The 13,083-nt window shown below is 43.8% G+C and overlaps 1 protein-coding gene across 1 annotated transcript in view; it reads right to left on the reverse strand.

The window, feature by feature from the left end:
- The window catches only part of drp2 (dystrophin related protein 2), a 75,821-nt gene that overhangs the window by 15,953 nt on the left and 46,785 nt on the right, over window positions 1-13,083 (reverse strand). Inside the window, exons 10-17 of the mRNA XM_041944829.1 lie at window positions 12,934-12,995; window positions 12,331-12,405; window positions 10,588-10,789; window positions 7,573-7,658; window positions 4,755-4,912; window positions 2,133-2,299; window positions 1,119-1,230; window positions 93-229 (exon numbers count right to left, since the gene is read on the reverse strand). Of these exons, the coding sequence (XP_041800763.1) occupies window positions 93-229; window positions 1,119-1,230; window positions 2,133-2,299; window positions 4,755-4,912; window positions 7,573-7,658; window positions 10,588-10,789; window positions 12,331-12,405; window positions 12,934-12,995 (999 nt within the window). The remainder of the gene's footprint in view (window positions 1-92; window positions 230-1,118; window positions 1,231-2,132; window positions 2,300-4,754; window positions 4,913-7,572; window positions 7,659-10,587; window positions 10,790-12,330; window positions 12,406-12,933; window positions 12,996-13,083) is intronic.

Here is a 13,083-nt window from a genome sequence, read left to right on the forward strand (position 1 = left end):
ACGGTGGAATCGAGACAAAGTGAGAGATGGATGACAGAAAAGCAGAGACCGAGAGATGTGAGTGTTCGCGAGTGTTTACGTGTGTGACTCACGTCTCCGAGCTCTCGGCTTCCAACACAGATTGCACCGGCAGGTAACCTCTCTGAGGGTGTTTGGTGAAGTACTGCTTTGACCTGAACTTATTCTTCAGAGTCTTGGCGAAGTCCCTCATCTTCTCTCCCGACGTCGTCTGGAGTGTGATTTAGGAGGAGAGCGGTCGGGGGTTTGGAGGAGGGGTGAGAGGTGGCGGAGGTGATGGTGGTAGAGGCAGAGGGAGTGAATGGGTGGGAGACAAATTACACCGCTTAAGAATTCTTGAAAGCATTGCTTTCTCAAAAAATGACACCATCTAAAATTTGCCCTCTCTGACTCAGCGTTGGTTTGTCTTGTTTTGACTTTAGAAGACAAACTTTCTCTTCCATCTGCTTTCTCATTCAGTTTCTGCTGCTCTGTCTGCCTCCTCCTCTTCAAATCCTCCCTTTTCTCTCTCGCTCTCTCTGTCTATTTCCTGCTGTCTCTATCATGGTAGAAATCTATGGGCGCCTGTCTGCCTCACCGCTGTGAAAAACTGTCACTAGCTAATATAAAATATCGTCCAGTGGAAAAAAAAATCATTGTACAGATGGCCTTTTGCCATATTTTACAGCTCAGAATTGATTAGAGATTAAATCTGGCACCATCTCAGCGCACTGCAGCTACAGTGCTACAGCTACTCCTTTGGAATTAACTCCACTTCGAAAACTGTGCGTGCAATCGCTTAAGACTCTGGTTTTATTGGGGCTTAGTCCTCAATGTGTGCTCCAAATAGCACTTTATGCGTGCACTATGTGAGCCAGAGAGGATGTTACTGCTGAGTGGTACTCAATCTCTGCATACGATAGATCTGGATGAGGCATCTTGAGCATACGTAACAGCGTGCACTTAGAGATGAAAGAGATCTTACACTGGAGAGGAGGCTAATCTATGTCTGACAGCAGGAATAAGGAGATAGTAGTATTTTTTTGGAGAACAGCTGAGTTTTATTCGTCCCTGAAGCCTTGAATTTTTGCACGCAGCGAAAGCACTTGTGTTTGTCTTACTGGGGTGTAGTACTCCATGATGGGGTAGTGCAGCTTCTTTCCCTTGGTAGTGCGGCCAGTTAGAAAACATGTCTGGCAGATGTCCACATTGAACTGCTTCAGACTGCGATACCTGTCAAGATCAATACAGCACAGAGTCTGAACTGATGTCTGAAAGAGAACTTGGCAGACTAGAGGGGTGTGTGTGAGCGTGTGAGTGCAGAATAAACGGTCGGTGCATGTCTGTGTGTCCAATTTATATGCTTGTCCACATGCATGCTTTTGTCACATATCCCTCTGCTCCAGACGTGTGTGCGCTCCATTGCAGCCACCTGTTAATCAAAATTGTGATTAGTAACTGTATCTTAAGTAATAAATGATGTATTGGGATTACTTTCAGCTATGTGCTTTGTGATTAATGCATGAAACTGAGATAAAAGAAGGTGAATTCAGTATTTGATTACCATATTCATTAAACACAGTTGAGGCTTGCACACATCACAAATTAATTTCTGTGCCATCTTATGAGGATGAAGAATATTGCATAATAATAGAAGCAGCATCTGCACTACAGTCTGTGCGATATTCAGATTTTTTGGAGGCGCGCTTTTGTTCACAGACCTTCATGCATGATGCTTAAAGCTCGCCTCAATCAAAGAATATTATTGTATCTTAGTTGCTGTGTCTCCAGCAAGCCGTTATCTAGTGAGCAGTGATTCTTATATATAATGAAAACACCAGCTGCCATCACTGAAACAGATTTCTTTGTTTCTCCTTTTGACTTTCAGAAAGTTCCCACAAGCACATCCATAGAAATTCACAGTTTTATTTAACGTGTATTTGGGTTGTGTATGTGCACATGTTCCTCCTTAGGAACATTTTCATTTATGTGCTTTTCTTTACATGTGGCAATAGGCCAACATGATCACTGAAGGGTCATCTTATGTCGTGCTGTTACTTATACATGCATGTGAACTACATACTGAAGTGTCTGCATGTACCTGCACATTTGTTTACCTTCACTGGCAGGCCTACCTGAAGCCCTTGATGGGACACTGTTTGCAGACGCAGCATTTGGCCTGATGCTTGGTCGACTCCGCAGCAGTCACACGGTGGAGGACAGGCAGCCAAACCATGGACTGGGGCTCCAGGCTCATCCACTCCAGGAAGTGAGACACCTCGATGGCAGGTTTCCCTGGAGCCTGGAAAAGGAAGGTTGGAGGGAGGAAAGAAGTGCAGGAGACTATAAACAACCCAAATATAGACCAACAGCAGGGCAGTACATGAAGTAATGAGAGGAGAAGGTTTGCTTCCTTTTCAAAGACGGTTTAGCAACAAGCTACTGTTTGAAAAAAAAGAGGAAGAAATTACAATACAAAATAGAAAAAAAGAAATAAAAGAGAAAATGAAAGCTAAGAGAAGGACTGAGAGGGTGAAAGATGTGATACACTGTGGGATATCTGTTGCTTTTATCTAACTACTTGAACAATTATAAGGCTAAAACTCAGCAGACATAAATTATGTGTCTGTGTGTATACTGTACATGAATTTATGTGTTTGCAGACTCACCTTGTTGAGAAATCCAGAAAGTGGGATAAAAAGGAAGTCAACCTAATAAAAGAATGACTCACCAAGCGCTGAAAATCCGTGATGTGCTAAATTCTCATTAAGTCTGCATCAGAGATGCATTAAGAGGTTGATTTCCCTGGGGCTTCCTCCACCGCTCAAGCAAAGTAGCATAATAAATGTGTGTGTGTGCGCACTGATCACACAGACTGTGAGGTGTACAGAGGTACAGAGTCTCCCGGGGATAAAGGAGCTTCTCTCTGGTAGTAGAGCAGGCAGCTTTGCTCCACGTGGGAGGTCAAACAGCAGTCCCCTCGCATACCAAACACCTGGAAACGGCCCTGACTATGCTGAGCACGCTGCTGCATCTCAAAGCAGCGCGCTGAGCAGATGGGATGCTTTAGACATCATTTGACAAGTCGAGTGATAAACATTCAGTCATCCATCACAACTCTTTCTGCACCATATATCCACTGAATGGCATGTGTCTGCGAATCAAACAAATCATCGTACAACGCTTCTCACAAAGTCTGAAAATATTCACTGTTGAGTTATTCCCTCAGGTGAGTTTGACCTAAGAACCTCTGCAACAACACCTTCAACAGCAGCATATTGTTGTGTGACCGCCTCAACCCATCTGCTCCTCTGCCAGCAGTCTGAAAATCAATGTCTTTGCGAGGGGGCAGCAGACGCTCTACCCACATCTCCACTTAATGATGTCACTCATTTCCATGCCAAGTGAAAAACAGCCAAATGGGTCACCCCCCAACCCATTCACATTACATGGATATTTCATCTAAGACTAAATGCCCTGACATGGAGCAAATGGAGAAAGGAATTGATTTTGAGTAGCTGTAGCTGATATAGCAAGCACAGGATCAGAATGCAGTGTGTATAATCAGGATCTGCCTTGAAAATGGGGGAATTAAATGGCTTTGCATGGGCCACCTTCCAAAAAAGCTGCAGCCTGCTGCTGACAACTAACTAATTATCTGGTGTCCCAAACTGAATGTCGCAAGGTTAAGTTTCTGCAACCTTCGCCAAAACACACAACGACAGGCGCATTCAGAACAAGCAAAGGAGGGAAAATTCATGCTTTGAGCATGTGTCCTCATTATCTGTTGCTCTGTGCACTACTGGACCTCGCTTCATCATATCAATATCCCAAATAGATCATATTCTGTCAGCAGCTTTCCCAGCTAAACTTCCTGGATTTCACCGACAATGTATGGCTAGCTACATCAAGCATTATCTCCCACTGACTCCATTTATGAGCACTGAAAGGAACGCAATGAAATATTAATGTGTTGTAATGTTTGTAAGGCAACAGTGTGTGTGGTGCAGCTGGGGCTTCTTTAAGTAGAATAATTATAACTTCTTCATTTCCTGAGATGACGCATTTAACTTCGCCTTCCTCTGAAGGAAAGTCCGACTGTGCTGATGTCAGTAAAACACAATGGGCTTCACATCGCTGGCAGCTTCCTGGTATGACATCATTATTTTTTCATGCTCTGCTTTTGATGGAAAGCTTCCAAAGGCAACTGTTTGATTTTGCCATTAATTTTTTAAGTGTCTGCCTTTAAAATTCTGTTTCTGTATTTGTAATAAATGGCACGGACCGTTCAGATTATGTGGAGGTCACTTATTATTTTCTAGTAATTATTTCCAGTAATTAATAGATTAGTGGGTATGAGATACATTAGTGTTCTGTAATAACATCAATAAGTGGGGTTTCAAGGTCGACTTCGAATGTCTTGTCGGGGCAATCATGTCATTGATTCAAGCACTGGAGCTAGAACTATCAAGTCTTACAGGCGGTGGTCAGCTGCTCACGCTTCAAGTGTGAATCTGATGGTTTAACACTAAAATCCAGTTGCAATAGTAGCAGTTGACGCCAGAAAGTGCTAGAACTAGGTTTATCTGCGCAAGTGAGGTACAAAGTGAACTCACTAAATATTCCAGACTGATGAATTCGTCTGCTCTCATTGTCCATAGCACGTGTGTGCACGCATGGAGCAAAGTGCGCACGCACCGTTGCCTTTCCGTGAATGTGTTTAGGTGTGACATGCATGGCGGCGCCTCTGTCCTCACCACACGAAAGCAGCTGCGAACGCTGGGCTCCACATTGCTGCCCCCGAAAGCAGCGACTTCACCCAACTGGCGGGGGATCTGGATGGCTTCATGGAGCAGCAGGCTGAGGTGACGCTGGTCTGTCAAACCTCCAGGACCGGACACCTGACGGAATAAGTCTGCAACCACCAGAAAACACATAAAGTAAAGTAGCAATTATGCAGCACCTGATCTGAGCATTGACTGTACACTGGATTTGTATGCATGAGAAACAGCTGCTTGCATAGGTATTATCAACATGTGCATTTTTCTTCTGCAGCTACAACTGCTGATTTAAGCATTTGTATTTATGTTCATGCTCTTAACATTTCAAAGTGTAACTTCAATGTAGACAAAGAGCATATAGATTACAATAAATGCAATTAAAATGTAAAATGTAAAACAGTTTAGACAGTGTTGCACTTTGTCTGCAAAATAATAGCATACAGTAACTTTAGTGTGATCATAGTGCTTGTCAATAAAAGCCACACATCTGTTTTACATGTATTTTTCAACAATGAGGCAACAGGTTCACCAAACCTAGCTTTGTGGAATAAAACAAACCTCTGTGACGTATAGACAGAGACAGAATCAGTAATAGTGGACTGGTTGGTCTACTTGGAGATGAAAGAGCTGCATAAGTGGAGTCTTGTCAGGTTTTGAATGAGGCCTTTACCAAGCTAGCTGGGACTCTGGCTGTCACTGAGGAGATGAATGCTGACAGGCGTGTGAGGGCGCTGCACAATGCCAGTATAATCATCCCATGTATCCTCCTCTCTGTGTACTTATTCAACCCTACTGGGACAACACTTGGGTTTAACACCTGCATGTTAAACAGCCTCCTCTATATAGTTCTCATAACCAGAGCTGAGGTGTGTTTGACATTTTAAACATTCCCATTGAGCTGTTTGATAGAGATGAGTTTTGGACATGTTTTACGGAGACATCACCGCAGTATATAGGACTATTACATCTGAAACACGCAGCCTGCAATGTTGCAAACCCCGCGGTGGGATAATGGTATTCCTGGAGCTGTCTGCAGAAGCCACAAACTATCTGAACACCCAAGTTTGTTTGTGAAGTTTTTACTAATTACTTGTTAGTATGAAACTTCCTCTTTACTCAACTGTGGGTGCAGTTATAGTTATAAAGCCCTCAGTGAAGTGCACATGCAGTTATAAGGAAAGCATGGCTTCACTGGTTGCACTTTTAGTTAGCTAATACTAGCTAAATGCTAACATCAGCATGCTCGTGATGACAACGCTAACATGCTGTTGTTTACTAGGTATAATGGTTTACCATGGTCACCATCTTAGTTTAATGCATTAGCATGCTAGCATTTGCTAATTACCACTAAATACATGTAGGTCTACAGATGAGCTTGATTAGTTTTGCAAAAACACGAGACAAATGAAATCATGAGAATCATGAGATCCAATAGTCCTTGAGATATTTCAGTCTGGACGAAAGCGGTGGGCCAACAGATACACATTTGCATCCCGAGTTGCATTGCAAAAGAAGAACCCTGGAGTTTGTCCAGTTTTTAATATTACGTAAGAGGAAACGAAGTGTACAAATCCAAATTTTCACTTGATTTTTCAGCCTGGAGTTAAGCTTGCTTGATAATTCACCACCACGAAGAACAATCAAAACATGTTCATGTACAAATATTTAAACTAAGCGCTGCAAACATAAAATGGAGTCGTACTCTGCAACTGTATGGACCATTTATTCCTCAAATATATTCAGAAACTGGTTTTCAAATAGCTGCTATGTTTTGCCGATATGAAAATTGGAAGCAGAAGCCAGTGACAGAACAGCAAATGGTGCATTTGTCAAATTAGAGGTGAAAGCATTTCATGTTCATGTCTGCAAAAATGTGCTTGTCTTAAATAAAAGCAGCACTTCAGATGACATATCAAAAATTTGTGTCACCGTAAAGTCAAGAAATGAAATGACTTTTGAACCAGTAATGACAAGTACTGACAAGTATATTTTTTTTTTAATCACAAGCCAAAAACTGGGTGATGATGGAATAAACACCCACCATCTGCATCTCAAAGCGGGTTGATGCAAATGCTTCAGATATATTTGCAAATATTATCCAGTGATGTCTGGAGTTGGCAAAAACGGGATCAGTCAGAGGAATGACAAACTGTTAAGGCCACCACATGTCTACCTGAACCCCCCCAAAAATGGGCTGACTCTCCTCAGGGACCACTCAATAGAAGGCAAATCTGCTAACTCTCCGTTTGTAGGAGCTGACACAGATGGTGTGCCAGGGATGAATAATCCTGGCATGAGTTTGGCCATGTTGTCTCAGATCCTGTATCAACAAGCTGTTTCAGGTCCAAGTATCGTCAGTTCAAATGCTCACTCTCCATTTTACCTACATTTACAGGATGACTCGTAAACTGGGGTTACAATAGAACAGTAAAAACATATCTCTGACTGGAGCAGCACACTAATAAAATATTACAGCATAATTTATAATCGAAAGAGGGGGGAAGGGAGCGACTTAGCTCTTTGCTGCTTGACTTGAGAAGAAAAATGAGAGTGAGAGCCATAGAAAGACTGTGTGCATGAATGGTGTCTTTGGCAAGCAATCCTTTTAAAGGCCCCTGGTGTACTTTGGAGAAGTAGTAGACGAAAGCTTTCTCCATTATGGAAGCAGAGTCATTTCCTCCATTAGACTAAGTGGATGTCTTTATGTAATACTGGCAATCAGAGCCGTTTTGTTTTGGCTCATTGTTTGCAGTTGAGGAGATGCATTAGGCACATGAGCGAGCATCAGACTCACATTTGTATTTCTCTTGGACGTCTGCATTGCACAGGCTCACCAATCCCATCTTGAAGCTGAGAACTCGCATTTTGCCGTTTCGAGCACTAGCGGAAAGAAAGAGGAGGGAAAAAAAAGAACGTGTCAGGTTAGAATTTTCCAACGGTGAATTACCTCAAATCACGGTTTATTGTGTTGTGGTAATATGGTCATGCGTTGGCTGAGCCCTGCTGGGAGGGACAAAGTGTGGAGGAATTACGTGGGTCAAAGCTGTACAGTGCAGGTCAGTGCAACAGTGTGAAATTGGATTAGAGCACATCCAGAGTAACTAAAGGCACTACCGGGACTTGATGAAGTGTTGTGTCCATGAGTTTATGCCCAGAAGAGCAATAATAAGCTCACACACACCCCAATGTCACTTACAGGCAAACACATGCATGCATACTGCATAAACACATATGAGAACACACGCGAATTATACGCACATATCCGGCATTTGTGAGGATCAGCAGCGGAGTCCCCTGCTGAATATATAGTCTGATCACTGGCCAGTGGCAAGGCCAGTGAGTTGGACGCTGTTGTGCCCTGACCTGAGCCTAAAAGGGTCGGATTAGCTCTTTTTTCTGCGTGACATAAAAAACGAGGACATGGGGAAGCTACTGCTGGAAGACCGGATTTGAGAGGCAACCACAACGTCACTGTTCAAGATTTCACAGCTCCGGCGCCAACGCAGCCGGCCCGGGAAGAATTCAGCGCCGCGCTGAGCAGCATTGGCAGAAACCACAGGCTTATCGAATTAACATTTGAATCGTTAATTGAGGAATCAAGCACATCACATTCATCTGAGAGCGTCAGATCAATGAAGTATATAATTGAATCAAAGAGCGAGTTCAATTCCCGGAGCTGGATGTTGCTCTCGGTGTGTTGGAAGAACAAATCAGGGACACTGCTGTTTAATTCGCTGATAGGTCACACCAGCTCAGGCCAGACCATTAGAGCCAGGTCGAGGAAAAATTGAGTCACATGGGGAAACACGTGAAGCGATAACGGGAGCATTACTGTCTTCCCTCCAATTAGACTCAGAGCTGGATTTGGTCCAGAGGAGCTCGAGAGCACACAGGGACCACTGGCTGTCAGCACCTTTCATGCACACTTGCATGCCATCTTCAATATGCACCCTAGTGTTGCTCCTCGGGGGACATGTCACTCCTGCACACCCTGCTAGTGTGACATACTTCTGGAGGACACACACACACGCGCGTGTGTGTGTGGATGCTGCACGCTACTGTAATGCGCTTTCACTGGCACAAACATTAAAAGGGACACACAACCGTACATGCACTTCATTCAGATTCACTGCTGCTATTTATTGGAAAACAAAAAGCAATTACTGAAATTTATGCAGAGGGTAAAGTCTCTGATTGTCTCTCATTAGCAGCAAGTAGTTAAGAGCTGCTGCCTGAATTTACAGCACTAGTGGGGTTATTCTTGTGTTTCTGTGTCTGTGCTTTGTGTTTTCTCTTTGGAGACAAAGCAGTCAAACGGGAGCAAAGACGGGTTGAATGCTGGTGAGGGAGGATTTGTTTCTGCCGTGTCTCAGAAGGGATGATTGGCCCTCTGCCTGGACACTGCTGTTGAAGTTTTAGCCTCTTTATAGATGTCTGTACAAGTAGCTACATCAATCTGCAGACAGACAGATTACAGGGCCAGGACTGTGAGGAAGAGTTAAGAATAGTTTTTATATCACACACAGTGAGAAAAAAGATACTGATAATACTGGTATATTAGTATATACTGGATATATTTGTTGGAACCTTGTTTATACACAGGCTGATACAAAACCCTGTGAATTGTCATTATAATACAAAAGTTTATGAGCACTTTGTGACAGGGATGAGTATGTCCTTTAAAAGATGTACTACTGTAAAAGAAAAAAGAATCAAAATCGATGCAGCAGAAGCAAAAACACAGTCTTTTTCATTCAATGCATTCTTCTGCCTCGTCAAAGCCTGGCGTACATTACCCATAATGCAACTCCACTGCCCACAGTTAGGTCGGAGATACTGGGTGTGTTGTAATCTAGCCTCAAGCAGCGATGAGGAGTGGACTACAGAGGTCGGGTGAGATCACTTCTTTCTAACTCCACACCCCCAGATTTTTTTCATTCTCAGACTTGTAGACAATTCATCCCTCCGGAGCTACGAAAGGTTTTATACAACTTTATTTCACAGACCTATAAACACACTTTGATGTGTAAAATTGGCATAGTTCCCTTTTAAGTAGCTATACAGGTCAGTGACAAGTACTCTTCGATGATGGCTTAACAAAGAGCTTTTATCTCATCATTTTGGGCGTTTCTTTGAACACACGGTCCACGCCAGCCGGGCAGTCTAAATGAGCAGTGAGTCAAAATACAGTAAACACTCGAAATGAAAGTCAATCATCTCTGGAGGTAAAGACACTCATACTTTGCAGGAGTTAGTGGAGACTGAATAAAAGCTAAAAGACACTGAACTTGAATTCACCAGATGGAAAGAAATACAACTCATGTTGCTCTACTTTACTAATCCCCTTGGGGTTAAACATAGAGAGGCTGGCCATTGACCGAAAGGTCTCTGCTTCGATCCCCGACACCGGCAGGAAGCGTGGCTCGATTCACATCCACCATCCATGCCTAAGTTTGGTTACAGGCCAGCCGGCCTCCACCTCTAGGCCAACCTGCTTCCCCATATACCATTGACCAATGGAGTTAATTGAATTCAACTGACCCCAAGGGGATTGGTAAAGTAATGTTTCTTCCTATGCACATCCAGAGGTTCAGTGCTGCAGACGACCCTGAGCTCTGACCTCTCTGATGAAATGCATATCCGTGGGGGGACTCTATGTAAGGTGTGTGTAACTAGGACAGAAATGAAAATACAAATCTCAACTGCCTTATGTACACCAACCACAGCAAATAATAATCGTGATATGAATTGTTTAAAACAATATGGCCACTTTCTTCAAGCTGGAAACATCTCGCCGCAGCTTACCCACCTGTCATAGACATTGAGCAGCCAGTTGAGACACATGTCGACGCAGAGAGGAATATTGACCAGGATGGACCTCTCCTCCTCCAGCCTCTCATACAGAGCCGTCAGGCCATGGATCATCTCCACCACATCCATCACGTGCTCCCCCTGCTGCAGCTCCTGCTCCCGAAACACCTCCACGAGGCTGCCCAGCGCCACTAAATCCACTGAAATCAGACGTGGATTCTTATTATAACACCAAACTCATCTGTATTTAGAACGTGCTGGAAAGTCTTTTAAAACTGTAACGCTTTTAATTGCAATCTCATGTATGTCATGTTTTGCTTGCAAAAATATGTGATATTTTTATACGGTTCGAAATAAAGTAAGCAGATCATCCGTTTAAGAGCATGTAAACAGGCATTCATCTGCACATGCTGCAGCCTCGACACCTACGTTCATACATACATGACTGCACATTCACACGCAGACACAGAGCCGGATCATCATCCTCACCTCCTTAAATGAGAGCACAAGCGGCAGTGGCGCTTATTCACCCTTTTTGCCCACTTAAGCCCTACCAGATGTTTCAAGAGCAGTGACACAAATTTGATTTCGCTCTTCTAAACTAATTTGATGGTCCATCCCTAAGAGTGGAGCTAAAAGCGTGTCCGTTGATGCCAGGTATAATTGGATAGCATGATAATGAGGTAGAACAGAGAGAGGAGATAGCAGGAGTGTTCTAAGGGTTGGGGAGGGAGTCACCTAAAAATGCATTTCTGATGGGCTCTTATGCAGCACTGCTCAATCATTCACAAAGTGTGCAGAGAGGAAGAATGAGAGTTCTGCAGTTATCAAGTCTGCCTGGCAATTAAATTCGGTAACGATATCAACTAGTAGACCAGAGGAAGGGGAGATAAGAGTGCTGCCGAGAGAAAGAAAGAAAGAAAGAAAGAAAGAAGGAGAGTCATTGAAAGAGGTTTTTCACACTGGTCTGAGCATGCCGAGTTTTTATTACAGCAGCTCGGAACATGGAAGAGCGATAAGGTGGCAGGAAGGTTGAAAGAGAAGGAACGTGAATTAGGAAAAGTGCAGAATCGGCCACATGCAGTGGCAAATGGGCTCATCTGGAGTCAGTGGGAGTCGGAGCACTGCAGGTGATGGAAGATGGATGGCTGAGAGCACGAAGAGGGAGAAAGAAAAGCCATGTTTGAGCTAGCGAAGAGATGACGGAGCAAAGAATGTGAGGCATTGGGGGAATCGGCAGTAGTTAGAAAAATGGGCGGAAAGTGAAAGACTCTGGCCCCAAGTAGGATACAACAAATGCTGTGACCCTGAAGAGACACGCATTCAAGCCTCAACCATGCGGCAAAAACTAATTACCTTCTTTTTTTGTAAGCCAAATTGACCAATTAATGGCTGTAATTACCTAACATGCCAGCAATCCAGGCCTTGATGAAAATGAGGAACGAATCCGGCGGTTGAATGGCTCTTGAGCTTATCAATACTTTTGATTTCTACATTTTAAAGCCAATAGTAATGGCGAGCACAGGGAATATTTTCAACTGCATTTTCAAGTAGGGTGAAGAGGAGTCACCATTCCATCGACAACTGAATAAAGAAATGTGCCACAGCTAATCGTTACATCTCATTCCCGCAGAGAGCTTGTCATAGTGGATTACTGATGGTGCACGATAGCAGTATATCACTTAACCAGCCATCCCATCGCTGCAGACAGAAAATACCATCGATGAAATACTGTACGTACATCTCAGAGCCTTCTGAACTCGCCGCAGCTTCATAGCTGTTCTGTATGCTGAGAACTTGATGTTGTTCAGATCCGCTAATGGAGGGAGAGAGAGAGATAGAAAGAGATTAGAGTAAATGAAAAGATGAGGGAAAACAAACCCATTCTGCACCACTCCACCGTGCCATCGAGGAATTAAGCATCACTATCTCTCCTCATGTTTATCACACCATTGCAGAAGTCATTAGTAGGGTTCTGTATTGCTAATGCTATCAGTGTACGTGCACATGCATGTATGTGTGCATGCGACGGCACGCCTGTCTCGCCTGCAAGCTCCCACGTCAGATCAGATGAACAGTAAAACACATGATGTCGCTTAATCACAATTAATTAAAGGCTGAGCAAAAAGCAATCGCAGTGCTGGTAAATTGGGCCTCGTAGGTTAATGGCAGCAGTGATGTAGTCCCCAAGGTGTTTGAAATACAGGGTCCTTAACGAGCCATGTGACAGGGCCTTCAAAGCAGGTGCTGGTGCTGCTGGTGCTGCTGGTGCTGCTGCAGCCCAGTGGGGGTCCTGGGTGAATGAGCACGACTCAGAGGGCACTTTAATTGTCTCCTTTCTCACCCAGTGCTTGGTACAGTTCTGTCATCTTTGGATGGTCCCAGCACGTCGTCTGGGCCTGATGGCTGGGAGAAGACAGAAAAAATGAAACAAAGGCACAGAAATTCACGAAGCCGGCAAGAAACGAAGGCGCACATTCTCAGGCCAGAAAGA

This window comes from Chelmon rostratus, chromosome 9 (assembly GCF_017976325.1).
Source record: "Chelmon rostratus isolate fCheRos1 chromosome 9, fCheRos1.pri, whole genome shotgun sequence".
NCBI lineage: Eukaryota > Metazoa > Chordata > Actinopteri > Chaetodontiformes > Chaetodontidae > Chelmon > Chelmon rostratus.